Source organism: Corvus moneduloides, unplaced genomic scaffold (assembly GCF_009650955.1).
Source record: "Corvus moneduloides isolate bCorMon1 unplaced genomic scaffold, bCorMon1.pri scaffold_63_arrow_ctg1, whole genome shotgun sequence".
Classification (NCBI taxonomy): domain Eukaryota; kingdom Metazoa; phylum Chordata; class Aves; order Passeriformes; family Corvidae; genus Corvus; species Corvus moneduloides.
The window spans coordinates 1-18,737 of NW_022436935.1; the positions used below are offsets into that span (position 1 = coordinate 1).

General features: G+C 52.9%; 5 protein-coding genes across 5 annotated transcripts; 2 read left to right on the forward strand and 3 right to left on the reverse strand.

Moving 5' to 3' along the window:
• Window positions 1-6: 6 nt before the first annotated feature.
• Window positions 7-2,673, reverse strand: LOC116438962 (feather keratin 1-like). Its single transcript, XM_032097997.1, has 3 exons — window positions 2,652-2,673; window positions 756-877; window positions 7-393 (listed from the first exon to the last, which is right to left on the reverse strand). The coding sequence occupies exons 1-3, from the start codon at window positions 2,671-2,673 to the stop codon at window positions 67-69; spliced, it is 471 nt and encodes a 156-aa protein (XP_031953888.1). The 3' UTR covers window positions 7-66.
• A 2,916-nt stretch (window positions 2,674-5,589) lies between these two features.
• Window positions 5,590-6,030, forward strand: LOC116438997 (feather keratin 3-like). Its single transcript, XM_032098044.1, has one exon. The coding sequence runs from the start codon at window positions 5,642-5,644 to the stop codon at window positions 5,945-5,947; it is 306 nt and encodes a 101-aa protein (XP_031953935.1). The 5' UTR covers window positions 5,590-5,641; the 3' UTR covers window positions 5,948-6,030.
• A 1,977-nt stretch (window positions 6,031-8,007) lies between these two features.
• Window positions 8,008-10,740, reverse strand: LOC116438963 (feather keratin 1-like). Its single transcript, XM_032097999.1, has 3 exons — window positions 10,719-10,740; window positions 8,837-8,958; window positions 8,008-8,474 (listed from the first exon to the last, which is right to left on the reverse strand). Exons 1-3 carry the CDS (start codon window positions 10,738-10,740, stop codon window positions 8,148-8,150), a joined length of 471 nt encoding a protein of 156 aa, XP_031953890.1. The 3' UTR covers window positions 8,008-8,147.
• Window positions 10,741-12,878: 2,138 nt separating this feature from the next.
• LOC116438996 (feather keratin Cos1-2-like) lies at window positions 12,879-13,692 on the forward strand. The gene is made up of 2 exons (XM_032098043.1): window positions 12,879-12,981; window positions 13,348-13,692. The coding sequence occupies exon 2, from the start codon at window positions 13,369-13,371 to the stop codon at window positions 13,672-13,674; it is 306 nt and encodes a 101-aa protein (XP_031953934.1). The 5' UTR covers window positions 12,879-12,981; window positions 13,348-13,368; the 3' UTR covers window positions 13,675-13,692.
• A 2,041-nt stretch (window positions 13,693-15,733) lies between these two features.
• On the reverse strand, window positions 15,734-18,480 carry LOC116438964 (feather keratin 1-like). The gene is made up of 3 exons (XM_032098000.1): window positions 18,459-18,480; window positions 16,563-16,684; window positions 15,734-16,200 (listed from the first exon to the last, which is right to left on the reverse strand). The coding sequence occupies exons 1-3, from the start codon at window positions 18,478-18,480 to the stop codon at window positions 15,874-15,876; spliced, it is 471 nt and encodes a 156-aa protein (XP_031953891.1). The 3' UTR covers window positions 15,734-15,873.
• Between the last annotated feature and the right edge of the window lie 257 nt (window positions 18,481-18,737).

The window sequence follows — 18,737 nt, forward strand, 5'->3', positions numbered from 1 at the left end:
AATTTAATGAGTCAAAAGAGGGAAAAGAAGGGGATCGAGGTGGAGGCTCCAGTGCAGGGAGCAGCTTTAGCAGGGGAAGCACCTCGTGCCACAGAGGCCACTGCCCAAGCCTGAGAGGCCAAAGCCCCCGGAGCTGATGGGCACTCCCTGAGAGCTGAGGATGCTGCCAACAGCAGCCGAGGTGGAGGATCCCACGGCGGTGTTCTGTGGGAAGGAGCTGAGGATGGGCCCGGGCAGCGTCACCACGACTGGGGAAGGCTGGATGGCCACGGTGGAGTCCTGGCACTGCTGGACACAGGGCTCATTGCAGCTGTTGGCCAGCGGGGTGGGGCCGCAGGGCTGGCAGGGCCGGCACGGGGTGAAGCAGGACATGTCTTGGGGCTGGAGATGCACCTGGCAGAGATGGCAAGAAAAAGTCATGAGAGGCATTTGAAAAGCAACCCGTCACCACACCATGCAGCTGCCTTGTTAAGGCAAGATGGGAACAAGAGCTGGAGGTGCTGTACTGATGCCCACAGGCTTCTCCTTCCATTTAGCCAAGAAGTTCCCTGCCAAGAGCAACCAAGCCCAGGGTAATCCCACCTATCCCATCACTCACTTCAGCCAAGTCCCAAACTCTTGCACACTTTCTGTTTCCACTCCTCTCCCAGCATAGGCAGCCCCATGACCCAGCATAGAACAAAGGGGCAGGTATGTGCAGAAAGCAGAAGGGAGGAGAAGAGAAGGAGAGAGAGCAGAAAACTCTCCAAGCTTACCTTGTTCCCAATGAGATGGAGACAAGAGGACTGGATGTGAGAGTGAGGAGAAGGGCTGGCTTTTATACTTCTCCTGCACCACCCCAGGTCCACAGTCACTGCACAAGTAATTTTCCAACAGACTCATCTCCAAAGCAAAATATCCTCCCTAAAACCACAAGCTGTGCTTTTGTTTCTGTCAGCGCTGCCGTTTCATTTCCTCATTGCTGACATTCCTGCTCTGCCTTGCAGGATCCTTTCAAGGATCCACAAGGAGAAGATACCCCATGCACTGTCACGTCAGTGAGCGCAGAAGTACAGGAGGGGTCCTGTGCAGGGAGGAGATATTGGCTTGGCACAGTGAAGTGCTGTTTGTAACTGCAGTGGATGAGCTCCAAGTCAAGGATTGCCTGGGAAAAGTCAACCCATGCAAGCAGAAGCTGGAAGGGAAGGGCTGCACAGGCCTCATCTACCTGGCCTGAGGCTTGTCTCAGGCTGTGGTGGGGGGCTCTCCTGAATGCTTTACAGAGTTAAAGAAAGGTTTGCAGAAAACATCTCCCCACCATCTGGGACACATCCCTGGGCTTCACGTGACATGACTTCTCCTGGCATTAGTGCTTCCTCATGCTTCCTTTCCCCGGACCTAAAGGCTGCCTCAGCCTGGAGCACAAACCATCACCAGTGGGGAAGCTGGAAACTTGCACAACTCCCCAGTGACTGAGCTGGAAGGACCCTGTGGTACCACATGCCTGGGGATGCTCAGGCAGGGGACGTGCTCAGAAGGGCCCTGGGTACAAACCCAGGTCTCAAACCACATCAAGCAGGGCTGTACTTCCCTGCCCTGCAGACATGGAGGCAGCTGGAGAGCATCCAGCAGGGCAAGGGAATGCCTTCAGTAGGCAAAATTTCCAGGGAGAGACTCACCCTATCCATGGAGTCATGCTCCAAGTTTGGGTTGACCGTGTGTCCGTCTTTTGGTGACGTGCTGCATGCAGGCCCATGACCCACACGCAGCTGAATTGGCCTCCAGCAAGGGCAGCTCCATCCATGCCTTGGGAAAACCATCTTCAGTCTTTGGGCTGTTCCTTGTAAAGAGCTCCAGGCAGCTCAAACAGACATTGCCCTCAGCATGAACTTGTTACCATCCCTCCCACAGCTCAGGGGGTGTTGGGGTTCCTCCTCCCTGCCATGGTGTCCGGGGAGAAGGGGCCCCGGGGTAGAGGCACCGGGTTTCTCCACTCTCTGGTCAACCTCGTTCCCCATTGGGTGTTTTGTGTTCCTCTGCCCAGGAGGGACCCTGCTGGTTCCGTGATTGTTACAGTTCTTCGGCAGTCGCCGGCCATGTGGCTGGAAAATAAACATTTCTGGAAAACATCTATCAAGAATCGGTCCTTATATTTTTCCACGGGCCTCGCTGTCTTATGCACGTTGCAAAAATCCCCACTGCAACAATGGTGGAAAATGTGGGCAGAACGATGCCTTGGAGACAGCGCCTGAGGAATAACTGAAATTCTGAAGGTCCCTGAAAATTCGTGAGTAAAGGACACTCTGGATCTCTGTCTTCTTGCCTTGCTTTGGCTGTTCTCTCTGGACTATGGAGGAATTGTGGGAAGTGTGGCTGTCTAAGCCACAGAAAGAAATGTATCTAGAAGTTAAAGGAATCCTGGCACAGCAAAACAGGAAACTTGCTCTGGGAGATCTAGAACATTTTTTTGACTGGCTTTTCAAAAATTTCTTTTGTATTTCTCGAGACTTACTTTTTGATATTAATCCTCCTGGAATTGGTAACTTGTATTTTTGGTCCGAGATCTTGGGTGAGATATTGGCTCAATGAAAACATGAACTAGTGATAGAACTTCTCCGTGCATCTCCTGTAATCAGTGAAGCTCTTCAGGCGCGTGTGCATGGTCCCATTACCTCTGTGGCAGAGGATGACCATCATCACATGGCTGGGGCAGTGCCGTGGCCATCCCAGGAGCGCGTGACTGCAGCCACAGGGTGTCCCCTGCCCGTGCCGGCAGAGGTGCCCATGCTGGATGCGCCCGGCATCCTCGGGAGCCTGTGCCTTATCGCGGACCCCATTCCTGTCTCGGGGTCCCCTGCCATGCGACTGCGAGTGAGGGAGCGACGCCGCAGGCGCCGCGGGTTCCGTGGGCCACGTGCAGCAGAGAGGCGGCTCCTGCGAGCAGCCAGGAACCAGGCTCAGCGTGGGAACCCGCTCCGAGCACACGGCTCGGAGAGCTTCGTAGAGAGAGAAGCGATGGTTTCCACAGCGACACGAGAAGCCGCGCAGCGCAGCACCGAGCCGAAGCGGCGCCTCTCGGAGGGCACGGAGCAGCAGCAACGCTGGGGCCCAACCGAGGCATTGGGGTCGGCGAAGCAGTGGCCTCGCAGGACCAGCAGCCACAACACAGATGCAAGCACGTAATAGGAGAAGTTCTAGCAACAAAAATCAGGAATTGTGAAGCGGTACAATGTCAAAAACAGCTGTGGTTTTATAACGAGATGTGACAACCAGGAAGATGTATTCATCCCCAGAACTGCCATTAAAAGGAATAACCTTGAAAAATACCTCCAAAGTGTAGGAGATGGAGAAGCTGTACAATTTGATGTTGTGCAAGGAAGAAAAGGCCCACAGGTGGCCCACGTGACAGGGCCTGGTGGTATTCCAGTCAAAGGCAGCCATTATGCTCAAAATTATAAACAATATCCATCGCAGCAACTTCCCTACCTGCAGCCTACTTTCCCCTTTTACCCTATACCCAATATGAACCCTTTCCTAAGTTAACCCCATCTGCAATTTATCCCTAATCCATTTTTCACCCCATGGCTTCCCTATACAATTCCCTTTCCCTACAACACCTCTCCGATGCCAAGGGGTGGATGAAAAAGGGGAGGGAAGAAATTAATTATTTTTGATTAGAGTTCCAAGAGGTAGAAATGGGAGAAACCCTCTCCTGCCTCAGTTTCCCCACAAAGCGTGCTCAGAGTGTCCTGTCTCCCTTCTGCCAGCCTTAAGATGTTCCAGAGAAAAAATCCATTTGGACATTTAGAGACTCAGGAGGGTGGCTTGTTTTCTTTTGAAATTGTTATCTTATGTTTTTCCAGTTGTTTCCAATGTTAAGTTTTAAATCTCTTTTAGTTAAAACAAAAGGGTGAAGTGTTGGGGTTCCTCCCCCCTGCCATGGGGTCCTGGGAGAGGGGTCCCAGGGTGGAGGCACCGGGTTTCCCCACTCCCTGGCCAACCTTTTTCCCCATTGATTGTTTTGTGTTCCCCTGCGCAGGGAAGGAACCTCTGGTCCCATGATTGCTATAGTGCCTCGGCGGTCGCCGGCCCCAGTTGGGGCTGGAAAATAAACATCTCTAAAACTAAAGACCAAGAATCGGTCCATATTTCTTTTCCACAGGCCTCGCTGTCTTATACATGTTGCAGTAATCCCCGCTGCAACAAGGGGGCTTTCAGGACAATCAGCTTCTTTTGGAAAAGTATCCTCGGCTAGTATGGGGCCAAAGTGTGTGGCCAAAGTGTATGTTGATCTGAGGAAAATGGGAAGAACAAGGTATTTACTCAACCTCCACACACCCCTACGACAGTGAGAAGGGACCCAGCTCCAGAAGGCATCTCAAGGAATCCTGGCATCCAGGAGAGCAAAGTTATCTTCCCTCACAACTGCTGATGGCACACACTGGGAGTCCCACAAGGCAGCCACGAGAGGGGACAACCTTGCCAAACAAACTGTCACATAAGGAGAAGACAGGCTTGGTGGGAGGGTATGTCCAGCTGCCTGCAAAGAAGGTAGAAAACAACCACACTGTATTTCCCCAGATAGGTGTCAACTGTCTGCATAGACCCCTCCAGCACATGCAACTCATCTTCTGCACGTACTGATGTGTCACTGCTCAGAAAATCCTTGGGCCTTTCATCTCAGTGCTTGAAAGAATCCTTGGAGGCCTATTGGTCACGTCAGAAAGGAGGGAATGAAAATGGCAGCGTTGATGGAAACAAAAGCACAAGCTGTGGCATTAGGGAGGATATTTTGCTGGGGAGGCGAGTCTGTAGGAAAAGTACTGCTCTTGCGCAGTGACTGCGGGCCTGGGGCGGTGCAGGAGCAGTATAAAAGCAGGACCTTCTCTTCATTCTCTCATCCACTCTTTACGGTTCCATCTCACTGGGAACAAGGTGAGTTTGGAAGAGGTTTCTCTTCTCCTCCTCCTTATCCCCCTTTTCCTTTTCTTGTGGGCTGTCTCAGCACATACATCTCTCTGTCATATTCTGGGGCCATGAGAATGCATGGATAGGAAATGTAGCAGGGGGGGTCCCGGGAGCAGGGGAATCCAGCCAGAGTCACGATACGAACACCGGTACGATTTGAGCATCGTGCTCCCGTTTTTTTTATCCGGTTACACCAAGTTATACTTCTCCCAAAGTTCACGCCCCTTTCCCATGAGAAAGCCTCTGAGCAGCAGGGGAGCTGACCAGTGTATACCTTTTCCCAAGGCTGTTCAAGGCTGCCAGCCAGCAGGTGCCTTGCAAGCCGGTTTTCAGCCTGAGGCCCCGTCAGGGGTACTTCTGCAACAGCTCTGGGATGCCCAAGCCCTCCTGGGGTATCCTATATTCCACAAGGAATCCCTCTACAAGGAAAGGATCCAAAGACTGGGGAAAGGAAAAGGTTCAGACTTCAGAGAGACTTGTCTGGAGCCATGAGCTACGTGGGGTCTTCCCTGGGTCTGCAATTCCTGCTGAGTTCTTCTAAGAGAAAAGAGATGCTTGTGGGCTACTAGTGGAGTCCTTTAGGGAAGAGAAAAAGGGTATCCCTCACGTGGGGGGTGATAGGTTGCTCTTGAAACACCCCTCATGGTCTGCCCCTCTCTGCTCTCTGTTCCAGGTGCACCTGCAGCCCCAAGACATGTCCTGCTACACCCCGTGCCGGCCCTGCCAGCCCTGCGGCCCCACCCCGCTGGCCAACAGCTGCAATGAGTGCTGTGTCCGGCAGTGCCAGGACTCCACCGTGGCCATCCAGCCCTCCCCAGTCGTGGTGACCCTGCCTGGGCCCATCCTCAGCTCCTTCCCACAGAACACCGCCGTGGGATCCTCCACCTCGGCTGCTGTTGGCAGCATCCTCAGCTCTCAGGGAGTGCCCATCAGCTCCGGGGGCTTTGGCCTCTCAGGCTTGGGCAGTGGCCTCTGTGGCACGAGGTGCTTCCCCTGCTAAAGCTGCTCCCTGCACGGGAGCCTCCACCTGGATTCCCCTCTTTTCCCTCTTTTGACTCATTAAATTCTGCTGCATCCCAGCCCCTGCCTTTGTGTCATCCTTTGCCCCTGCAGACCCTCTCCCAAGGCAGAGAGGCTGCCCTGGGGTGTTTCTGGGAGGGGGTTGTTGGGCTGGTTTTGCACTGGTTGTCATCACAGGCTGGCATTGGCTGTGCTCAGTGTGCACTGAGCGACCCTTTGGGTTCTGAATTTTTGAGCCTCTTTAGGTCAGGATAGAACTTCCCCACATTGTCCAGGAACAAACATTCACTTTGTTTGCACTTCTTTTCCTTTTCCTCCCCACACTGTGACACAAGTAGTCAGCAGTGAGTGTGTTACTGACCAGACAGAGGTACTGGATTCCCTTCAGACTCCAGCAGATCCCATCCTAACACAGGATGTTCTCAAAGGGAGGGACACAGTGCAGTGGGCTGCCTTCTCACAGCCCCCTGTTATCATGGCATCATAGAATGGATTTGGTTGGAAGAGACCCTTGAGGTTTATCCAGTCCAGCCCTGCTGCCGTGGACACGGATATCTGTCACTGCATCCCATAAGGTTTGAGCAAACGTGACCGTGAACCCTTCCCAAGATGGGACACGCCCTCATTCTCTAGGCAGCATTTCCCAGTGTCCTACCACTCTCACCATAGTAAAATTCTTCCTCATGTCCCATCTGTATTTATCCTAGTTCAGTTTAAAAGTGTTGCTCCTTGTCCAATCAGTGCAGGCCTTGAGAAAACGCCTCTCTCCAACCTCCTCATTCATGCCCTTTACATACTGAAAGGCTGCAAAGAGCTGTCCCCAGAGCCTGCTCTTCTCCTGCCTCAGAAACCTCCACTCCCCCCAGCCTTTCTCCAGAGCAGGGGCAATGCATCCGTGTGATCATTTTGCCGCCCTTGTCTGGAGCTGCTCTCACAGCTCCGTGTCTACTTTGAATTGAGGACTCCAGACTGGATTCAGGGCTCCAGCTGAGGTCTAAGCAGAGCAGATAAGAAGGGGAGAATCCCCTGCCTTGACCTGCTGGCCATGGTTCTGTTTGTGCAGCCCTGGACCTGATGGAATTTCTCAGCTGCAAAGGCACACTGCTGGCTCATGTCCAGTTTTCAATCTCCAGTGTCCCCATGTCTTCCTTAAAGGTCTGCTCTCAGTCTTTTCTTCTCCCAGATCATTCTGATATTGTGGATTTCCTCAATGTAACTTTCCTGGGAGAGTTTCTGGATGGAGAGAGGCAGGGAGAGGCAGCGGGTGTGGGCTGAGAGTCTCAAAGAACTGTCCAGGAGCATCGGAGGGAGAGGAGCAGCTGAACGGCTGCAGGACACAGCTGGGCACAGTGACAAACATCCTCACAGAGTCCAGATTTGAAGTTGGCATTGTAGTAGCCAACCCTGTCACATGCTTCAGCCTCTGAAAAGCAGGGCCCACGTGAGGTGCTTCTGTGGTAACACCATCAAAACAGGAGGAAGTGCCAGGAGTGTTCCTGGACACCAAGGACTGTCATCAACATTGTGGGCTATCAGAGCACAACTGTCAACAGGATATCGATGGGAGCAAAGATCCCACTCTGCTCTGCATTCCCCAGATGGCATCAAGCATGCTGTGCTGCCTACTGGACTGTAACACAAAAATATCTCCAGCAAGGGAAGTGAAATACATGAAGATTGGGCAGGTCAGGGAGTGGGCTGAAACATTTACTTGTGGATGAGAGACTGAGGACACAGGCTGTGCTGACAACAGAGAAGAGAAGGAAGGCTTTGATGGGAGAACTAAAAGAATTCCTGGAGTATCTGAATGGTTGCTGAATGGCATCAGGTAATTCTTGGAGGTACAGAGAGGCAGAGGAATTTAGAAAGGTCACACTTAATATGAGTAATCAATGCTGTGTTAGAATAATGAATGCAATGTTGACGACCATGGCAATGCCACTTCCAACAACGCCCTCCCGGAACCACACAGCAACACCTCCCTCACTGGACATGCAGGGTGAGCATGTGCAGGGCAAAGGATGACACAGAGGCATGGACTGGGATGCAGCAGAACTTTAATGAGTCAAAAGATGGGAAAGAAGTCATCTGAGTGGTAGATAGAGCATTGATGCTCTATCCCAGGCTTGTGCCATCCTGTGTGTCCCTGGGTTCCTTCTCCAGGGCCATCGCCAGCAGCTTTAGCAGGGGAGACACCTCGTGCCACAGAGGCCACTGCCCAAGCCTGAGAGGCCAAAGCCCCCGGAGCTGATGGGCACTCCCTGAGAGCTGAGGATGCTGCCAACAGCAGCCGAGGTGGAGGATCCCACGGCGGTGTTCTGTGGGAAGGAGCTGAGGATGGGCCCGGGCAGCGTCACCACGACTGGGGAGGGCTGGATGGCCACGGTGGAGTCCTGGCACTGCTGGACACAGGGCTCATTGCAGCTGTTGGCCAGCGGGGTGGGGCCGCAGGGCTGGCAGGGCCGGCACGGGGTGAAGCAGGACATGTCTTGGGGCTGGAGATGCACCTGGCAGAGATGGCAAGAAAAAGTCATGAGAGGCATTTGAAAAGCAACCCGTCACCACACCATGCAGCTGCCTTGTTAAGGCAAGATGGGAACAAGAGCTGGAGGTGCTGTACTGATGCCCACAGGCTTCTCCTTCCATTTAGCCAAGAAGTTCCCTGCCAAGAGCAACCAAGCCCAGGGTAATCCCACCTATCCCATCACTCACTTCAGCCAAGTCCCAAACTCTTGCACACTTTCTGTTCCCACCCCTCTCCCAGCATAGGCAGCCCCATGACGCAGCATAGAACAAAGGGGCAGGTATGTGCAGAAAGCAGAAGGGAGGAGAAGAGAAGGAGGGAGAGCAGAAAAGTCTTCAAGCTTACCTTGTTCCCAATGAGATGGAGACAAGAGGACTGGATGTGAGAGTGAGGAGAAGGGCTGGCTTTTATACTTCTCCTGCACCACCCCAGGTCCACAGTCACTGCACAAGTAATTTTCCAACAGACTCATCTCCAAAGCAAAATATCCTCCCTAAAACCACAAGCTGTGCTTTTGTTTCTGTCAGCGCTGCCGTTTCATTTCCTCGTTGCTGACATTCCTGCTCTGCCTTGCAGGATCCTTTCAAGGATCCACAAGGAGAAGATACCCCATGCACTGTCACGTCAGTGAGCGCAGAAGTACAGGAGGGGTCCCGTGCAGGGAGGAGATGTTAGCTTGGCACAGTGAAGTGCTGTTTGTAACTGCAGTGGATGAGCTCCAAGTCAAGGATTGCCTGGGAAAAGTCAACCCATGCAAGCAGAAGCTGGAAGGGAAGGGCTGCACAGGCCTCATCTACCTGGCCTGAGGCTTGTCTCAGGCTGTGGTGGGGGGCTCTCCTGAATACTTTACAGAGTTAAAGAAAGGTTTGTAGAAAACATCTTCCCACCATCTGGGACACATCCCTGGGCTTCACGTGACATGACTTCTCCTGGCATTAGTGCTTCCTCATGCTTCCTTTCCCCGGACCTAAAGGCTGCCTCAGCCTGGAGCACAAACCATCACCAGTGGGGAAGCTGGAAACTTGCACAACTCCCCAGTGACTGAGCTGGAAGGACCCTGTGGTACCACATGCCTGGGGATGCTCAGGCAGGGGACGTGCTCAGAAGGGCCCTGGGTACAAACCCAGGTCTCAAACCACATCAAGCAGGGCTGTACTTCCCTGCCCTGCAGACATGGAGGCAGCTGGAGAGCATCCAGCAGGGCAAGGGAATGCCTTCAGTAGGCAAAATTTCCAGGGAGAGACTCACCCTATCCATGGAGTCATGCTCCAAGTTTGGGTTGACCGTGTGTCCGTCTTTTGGTGACGTGCTGCATGCAGGCCCATGACCCACACGCAGCTGAATTGGCCTCCAGCAAGGGCAGCTCCATCCATGCCTTGGGAAAACCATCTTCAGTCTTTGGGCTGTTCCTTGTAAAGAGCTCCAGGCAGCTCAAACAGACATTGCCCTCAGCATGAACTTGTTACCATCCCTCCCACAGCTCAGGGGGTGTTGGGGTTCCTCCCCCCTGCCGTGGGGTCCGGGGAGAAGGGGCCCCGGGTTTCTCCACTCTCTGGTCAACTTCGTTCCCCATTGGGTGTTTTGTGTTCCTCTGCCCAGGAAGGACCCTGCTGGTTCCGTGATTGTTACAGTTCTTCGGCAGTCGCCGGCCATGTGGCTGGAAAATAAACATCTCTGAAAAACATCTATCAAGAATCGGTCCTTATATTTTTCCACGGGCCTCGCTGTCTTATGCATGTTGCAAAAATCCCCACTGCAACAATGGTGGAAAATGTGGGCAGAACGATGCCTTGGAGACAGCGCCTGAGGAATAACTGAAATTCTGAAGGTCCCTGAAAATTCGTGAGTAAAGGACACTCTGGATCTCTGTCTTCTTGCCTTGCTTTGGCTGTTCTCTCTGGACTATGGAGGAATTGTGGGAAGTGTGGCTGTCAAAGCCACAGAAAGAAATGTATCTAGAAGTTAAAGGAATCCTGGCACAGCAAAACAGGAAACTTGCTCTGGGAGATCTAGAACATTTTTTTGACTGGCTTTTCAAAAATTTCTTTTGTATTTCTCGAGACTTACTTTTTGATATTAATCCTCCTGGAATTGGTAACTTGTATTTTTGGTCCGAGATCTTGGGTGAGATATTGGCTCAATGAAAACATGGACTAGTGATAGAACTTCTCCGTGCATCTCCTGTAATCAGTGAAGCTCTTCAGGTGCGTGTGCATGGTCCCATTACCTCTGTGGCAGAAGATGACCATCATCACATGGCTGGGGCAGTGCCGTGGCCATCCCAGGAGCGCGTGACTGCAGCCACAGGGTGTCCCCTGCCCGTGCCGGCAGAGGTGCCCATGCTGGATGCGCCCGGCATCCTCGGGAGCCTGTGCCTTATCGCGGACCCCATTCCTGTCTCGGGGTCCCCTGCCATGCGACTGTGAGTGAGGGAGCGACGCCGCAGGCGCCGCGGGTTCCGTGGGCCACGTGCAGCAGAGAGGCGGCTCCTGCGAGCAGCCAGGAACCGGGCTCAGCGTGGGAACCCGCTCCGAGCACACGGCTCGGAGAGCTTCGTAGAGAGAGAAGCGGCGGTTTCCACAGCGACACGAGAAGCCGCGCAGCGCAGCACCGAGCCGAAGCGGCGCCTCTCGGAGGGCGCGGAGCAGCAGCAACGCTGGGGCCCAACCGAGGCATTGGGGTCGGCGAAGCAGTGGCCTCGCAGGACCAGCAGCCACAACACAGATGCAAGCACGTAATAGGAGAAGTTCTAGCAACAAAAATCAGGAATTGTGAAGCGGTACAATGTCAAAAACAGCTGTGGTTTTATAATGAGATGTGACAACCAGGAAGATGTATTCATCCCCAGAACTGCCATTAAAAGGAATAACCTTGAAAAATACCTCCAAAGTGTAGGAGATGGAGAAGCTGTACAATTTGATATTGTGCAAGGAAGAAAAGGCCCACAGGTGGCCCACGTGACAGGGCCTGGTGGTATTCCAGTCAAAGGCAGCCATTATGCTCAAAATTATAAACAATATCCATCGCAGCAACTTCCCTACCTGCAGCCTACTTTCCCCTTTTACCCTATACCCAATATGAACCCTTTCCTAAGTTAACCTCATCTGCAATTTATCCCTAATCCATTTTTCACCCCATGGCTTCCCTATACAATTCCCTTTCCCTACAACACCTCTCCGATGCCAAGGGGTGGATGAAAAAGGGGAGGGAAGAAATTAATTATTTTTGATTAGAGTTCCAACAGGTAGAAATGGGAGAAACCCTCTCCTGCCTCAGTTTCCCCACAAAGCATGCTCAGAGTGTCCTGTCTCCCTTCTGCCAGCCTTAAGATGTTCCAGAGAAAAAATCCATTTGGACATTTAGAGACTCAGGAGGGTGGCTTGTTTTCTTTTGAAATTGTTATCTTATGTTTTTCCAGTTGTTTCCAATGTTAAGTTTTAAATCTCTTTTAGTTAAAACAAAAGGGTGAAGTGTTGGGGTTCCTCCCCCCTGCCATGGGGTCCTGGGAGAGGGGTCCCAGGGTGGAGGCACCGGGTTTCCCCACTCCCTGGCCAACCTTTTTCCCCATTGATTGTTTTGTGTTTCCCTGCGCAGGGAAGGAACCTCTGGTCCCATGATTGCTACAGTGCCTCGGCAGTCGCCGGCCCCAGTTGGGGCTGGAAAATAAACATCTCTAAAACTAAAGACCAAGAATCGGTCCATATTTCTTTTCCACAGGCCTCGCTGTCTTATACATGTTGCAGTAATCCCCGCTGCAACAAGGGGGCTTTCAGGACAATCAGCTTCTTTTGGAAAAGTATCCTCGGCTAGTATGGGGCCAAAGTGTGTGGCCAAAGTGTATGTTGATCTGAGGAAAATGGGAAGAACAAGGTATTTACTCAACCTCCACACACCCCTACGACAGTGAGAAGGGACCCAGCTCCAGAAGGCATCTCAAGGAATCCTGGCATCCAGGAGAGCAAAGTTATCTTCCCTCACAACTGCTGATGGCACACACTGGGAGTCCCACAAGGCAGCCACGAGAGGGGACAACCTTGCCAAACAAACTGTCACATAAGGAGAAGACAGGCTTGGTGGGAGGGTATGTCCAGCTGCCTGCAAAGAAGGTAGAAAACAACCACACTGTATTTCCCCAGATAGGTGTCAACTGTCTGCATAGACCCCTCCAGCACATGCAACTCATCTTCTGCACGTACTGATGTGTCACTGCTCAGAAAATCCTTGGGCCTTTCATCTCAGTGCTTGAAAGAATCCTTGGAGGCCTATTGGTCACGTCAGAAAGGAGGGAATGAAAATGGCAGCGTTGATGGAAACAAAAGCACAAGCTGTGGCATTAGGGAGGATATTTTGCTGGGGAGGCGAGTCTGTAGGAAAATTACTGCTCTTGCGCAGTGACTGCGGGCCTGGGGCGGTGCAGGAGCAGTATAAAAGCAGGACCTTCTCTTCATTCTCTCATCCACTCTTTACGGTTCCATCTCACTGGGAACAAGGTGAGTTTGGAAGAGGTTTCTCTTCTCCTCCTCCTTATCCCCCTTTTCCTTTTCTTGTGGGCTGTCTCAGCACATACTTCTCTCTGTCATATTCTGCGGCCATGAGAATGCACGGATAGGAAAGGAACAAGACACTGGGGAAAGGAAAAAGTTCAGGCTTCAGAGAGACTTGTCTGGAGCCATGAGCTACGTGGGGTCATCCCTGGGACTTCAATTCCTGCTGAGTTCTTCTGAGGGAAAGGAGATGCTTGTGGGCTACTAGTGAAGTCCTTTAGGGAAGAGAAAAAGGGTATCCCTCACGTGGGGGGTGACAGGTTGCTCTTGAAACACCCCTCATGGTCTGCCCCTCTCTGCTCTCTGTTCCAGGTGCACCTGCAGCCCCAAGACATGTCCTGCTACACCCCGTGCCGGCCCTGCCAGCCCAGCGGCCCCACCCCGCTGGCCAGCAGCTGCAATGAGCCCTCTGTCCAGAAGACCCCGGACTCCACCGTGGCCATCCAGCCCTCGCCAGTCGTGGTGACGCTGCCCGGGCCCATCCTCAGCTCCTTCCCACAGAACACCGTGGTGGGATCCTCCACCTCCGCTGCTGTTGGCAGCATCCTCAGCTCTCAGGGAGTGCCCATCAGCTCCGGGGGCTTTGGCCTCTCAGGCTTGGGCAGTGGCCTCTGTGGCACGAGGTGCTTCCCCTGCTAAAGCTGCTCCCTGCACGGGAGCCTCCACCTCAATCCGCCTCTTTTCCCTCTTTTGACACATTAAATTCTGCTGCATCCCAGCCCATGCCTTTGTGTCATCCTTTGCCCTGCAGACCCTCTCCCAGGGCAGAGAGGCTGCCCTGGGGTGTTTCTGGGAGGGGGTTGTTGGGCTTGTTTTGCACTGGTTGTCATCACAGGCTGGCATTGGCTGTGCTCAGTGTGCACTGAGCGACCCTTTGGGTTCTGAATTTTTGAGCCTCTTTGGGTCAGGATAGAACTTCCCCACATTGTCCAGGGACAAACATTCACTTTGTTTGCACTTCTTTTCCTTTTCCTCCCCACACTGTGACACGAGTAGTCAGCAGTGAGTGTGTTACTGACCAGACAGAGGTTCTGGATTCCCTTCAGACTCCAGCAGATCCCATCCTAACACAGGATGTTCTCAAAGGGAGGGACACAGTGCAGTGGGCTGCCTTCTCACAGCCCCCTGTTATCATGGCATCATAGAATGGATTTGGTTGGAAGAGACCCTTGAGGTTTATCCAGTCCAGCCCTGCTGCCGTGGACACGGATATCTGTCACTGCATCCCATAAGGTTTGAGCAAACGTGACCGTGAACCCTTCCCAAGATGGGACACGCCCTCATTCTCTAGGCAGCATTTCCCAGTGTCCTACCACTCTCACCATAGTAAAATTCTTCCTCATGTCCCATCTGTATTTATCCTAGTTCAGTTTAAAAGTGTTGCTCCTTGTCCAATCAGTGCAGGCCTTGAGAAAACGCCTCTCTCCAACCTCCTCATTCATGCCCTTTACATATTGAAAGGCTGCAAAGAGTTGTCCCCAGAGCCTGCTCTTCTCCTGCCTCAGAAACCTCCACTCCCCCCAGCCTTTCTCCAGAGCAGGGGCAATGCATCCGTGTGATCATTTTGCCGCCCTTGTCTGGAGCTGCTCTCACAGCTCCGTGTCTACTTTGAATTGAGGACTCCAGACTGGATTCAGGGCTCCAGCTGAGGTCTAAGCAGAGCAGATAAGAAGGGGAGAATCCCCTGCCTTGACCTGCTGGCCATGGTTCTGTTTGTGCAGCCCTGGACCTGATGGAATTTCTCAGCTGCAAAGGCACACTGCTGGCTCATGTCCAGTTTTCAATCTCCAGTGTCCCCATGTCTTCCTTAAAGGTCTGCTCTCAGTCTTTTCTTCTCCCAGGCCATTCTGATATTGTGGATTTCCTCAATGCAACTTTCCTGGGAGAGTTTCTGGATGGAGGGAGGCAGGGACAGGCAGCGGGTGTGGGCTGAGGGTCTCAAAGAACTGTCCAGGAGCATCGGAGGGAGAGGAGCAGCTGAACGGCTGCAGGACACAGCTGGGCACAGTGACAAACATCCTCACAGAGTCCAGATTTGAAGTTGGCATTGTAGTAGCCAACCCTGTCACATGCTTCAGCCTCTGAAAAGCAGGGCCCACGTGAGGTGCTTCTGTGGTAACACCATCAAAACAGGAGGAAGTGCCAGGAGTGTTCCTGGACACCAAGGACTGTCATCAACATCGTGGGCTATCAGAGCACAACTGTCAACAGGATATCGATGGGAGCAAAGATCCCACTCTGCTCTGCATTCCCCAGATGGCATCAAGCATGCTGTGCTGCCTACTGGACTGTAACACAAAAATATCTCCAGCAAGGGAAGTGAAATTCGTGAAGATTGGGCAGGTCAGGGAGTGGGCTGAAACATTTACTTGTGGATGAGAGACTGAGGACACAGGCTGTGCTGACAACAGAGAAGAGAAGGAAGGCTTTGATGGGAGAACTAAAAGAATTCCTGGAGTATCTGAATGGTTGCTGAATGGCATCAGGTAATTCTTGGAGGTACAGAGAGGCAGAGGAATTTAGAAAGGTCACACTTAATATGAGTAATCAATGCTGTGTTAGAATAATGAATGCAATGTTGACGACCATGGCAATGCCACTTCCAACAACGCCCTCCCGGAACCACACAGCAACACCTCCCTCACTGGACATGCAGGGTGAGCATGTGCAGGGCAAAGGATGACACAGAGGCATGGACTGGGATGCAGCAGAACTTTAATGAGTCAAAAGATGGGAAAGAAGTCATCTGAGTGGTAGATAGAGCATTGATGCTCTATCCCAGGCTTGTGCCATCCTGTGTGTCCCTGGGTTCCTTTTCCAGGGCCATCGCCAGCAGCTTTAGCAGGGGAGACACCTCGTGCCGCAGAGGCCACTGCCCAAGCCTGAGAGGCCAAAGCCCCCGGAGCTGATGGGCACTCCCTGAGAGCTGAGGATGCTGCCAACAGCAGCCGAGGTGGAGGATCCCACGGCGGTGTTCTGTGGGAAGGAGCTGAGGATGGGCCCGGGCAGCGTCACCACGACTGGAGAGGGCTGGATGGCCACGGTGGAGTCCTGGCACTGCTGGACACAGGGCTCATTGCAGCTGTTGGCCAGCGGGGTGGGGCCGCAGGGCTGGCAGGGCCGGCACGGGGTGAAGCAGGACATGTCTTGGGGCTGGAGATGCACCTGGCAGAGATGGCAAGAAAAAGTCATGAGAGGCATTTGAAAAGCAACCCGTCACCACACCATGCAGCTGCCTTGTTAAGGCAAGATGGGAACAAGAGCTGGAGGTGCTGTACTGATGCCCACAGGCTTCTCCTTCCATTTAGCCAAGAAGTTCCCTGCCAAGAGCAACCAAGCCCAGGGTAATCCCACCTATCCCATCACTCACTTCAGCCAAGTCCCAAACTCTTGCACACTTTCTGTTCCCACCCCTCTCCCAGCATAGGCAGCCCCATGACGCAGCATAGAACAAAGGGGCAGGTATGTGCAGAAAGCAGAAGGGAGGAGAAGAGAAGGAGGGAGAGCAGAAAAGTCTTCAAGCTTACCTTGTTCCCAATGAGATGGAGACAAGAGGACTGGATGTGAGAGTGAGGAGAAGGGCTGGCTTTTATACTTCTCCTGCACCACCCCAGGTCCACAGTCACTGCACAAGTAATTTTCCAACAGACTCATCTCCAAAGCAAAATATCCTCCCTAAAACCACAAGCTGTGCTTTTGTTTCTGTCAGCGCTGCCGTTTCATTTCCTCGTTGCTGACATTCCTGCTCTGCCTTGCAGGATCCTTTCAAGGATCCACAAGGAGAAGATACCCCATGCACTGTCACGTCAGTGAGCGCAGAAGTACAGGAGGGGTCCCGTGCAGGGAGGAGATGTTAGCTTGGCACAGTGAAGTGCTGTTTGTAACTGCAGTGGATGAGCTCCAAGTCAAGGATTGCCTGGGAAAAGTCAACCCATGCAAGCAGAAGCTGGAAGGGAAGGGCTGCACAGGCCTCATCTACCTGGCCTGAGGCTTGTCTCAGGCTGTGGTGGGGGGCTCTCCTGAATACTTTACAGAGTTAAAGAAAGGTTTGTAGAAAACATCTTCCCACCATCTGGGACACATCCCTGGGCTTCACGTGACATGACTTCTCCTGGCATTAGTGCTTCCTCATGCTTCCTTTCCCCGGACCTAAAGGCTGCCTCAGCCTGGAGCACAAACCATCACCAGTGGGGAAGCTGGAAACTTGCACAACTCCCCAGTGACTGAGCTGGAAGGACCCTGTGGTACCACATGCCTGGGGATGCTCAGGCAGGGGACGTGCTCAGAAGGGCCCTGGGTACAAACCCAGGTCTCAAACCACATCAAGCAGGGCTGTACTTCCCTGCCCTGCAGACATGGAGGCAGCTGGAGAGCATCCAGCAGGGCAAGGGAATGCCTTCAGTAGGCAAAATTTCCAGGGAGAGACTCACCCTATCCATGGAGTCATGCTCCAAGTTTGGGTTGACCGTGTGTCCGTCTTTTGGTGACGTGCTGCATGCAGGCCCATGACCCACACGCAGCTGAATTGGCCTCCAGCAAGGGCAGCTCCATCCATGCCTTGGGAAAACCATCTTCAGTCTTTGGGCTGTTCCTTGTAAAGAGCTCCAGGCAGCTCAAACAGACATTGCCCTCAGCATGAACTTGTTACCATCCCTCCCACAGCTCAGGGGGTGTTGGGGTTCCTCCCCCCTGCCGTGGGGTCCGGGGAGAAGGGGCCCCGGGGTAGAGGCACCGGGTTTCTCCACTCTCTGGTCAACTTCGTTCCCCATTGGGTGTTTTGTGTTCCTCTGCCCAGGAAGGACCCTGCTGGTTCCGTGATTGTTACAGTTCTTCGGCAGTCGCCGGCCATGTGGCTGGAAAATAAACATCTCTGAAAAACATCTATCAAGAATCGGTCCTTATATTTTTCCACGGGCCTCGCTGTCTTATGCATGTTGCAAAAATCCCCACTGCAACAATGGTGGAAAATGTGGGCAGAACGATGCCTTGGAGACAGCGCCTGAGGAATAACTGAAATTCTGAAGGTCCCTGAAAATTCGTGAGTAAAGGACACTCTGGATCTCTGTCTTCTTGCCTTGCTTTGGCTGTTCTCTCTGGACTATGGAGGAATTGTGGGAAGTGTGGCTGTCAAAGCCACAGAAAGAAATGTATCTAGAAGTTAAAGGAATCCTGGCACAGCAAAACAGGAAACTTGCTCTGGGAGATCTAGAACATTTTTTTGACTGGCTTTTCAAAAATTTCTTTTGTATTTCTCGAGACTTACTTTTTGATATTAATCCTCCTGGAATTGGTAACTTGTATTTTTGGTCCGAGATCTTGGGTGAGATATTGGCTCAATGAAAACATGGACTAGTGATAGAACTTCTCCGTGCATCTCCTGTAATCAGTGAAGCTCTTCAGGTGCGTGTGCATGGTCCCATTACCTCTGTGGCAGAAGATGACCATCATCACATGGCTGGGACCATGCGGTGGCCATCCCAGGAGCGCGTGACTGCAGCCACAGGGTGTCCCCTGCCCGTGCCGGCAGAGGTGCCCATGCTGGATGCGCCCGGCATCCTCGGGAGCCTGTGCCTTATCGCGGACCCCATTCCTGTCTCGGGGTCCCCTGCCATGCGACTGTGAGTGAGGGAGCGACGCCGCAGGCGCCGCGGGTTCCGTGGGCCACGTGCAGCAGAGAGGCGGCTCCTGCGAGCAGCCAGGAA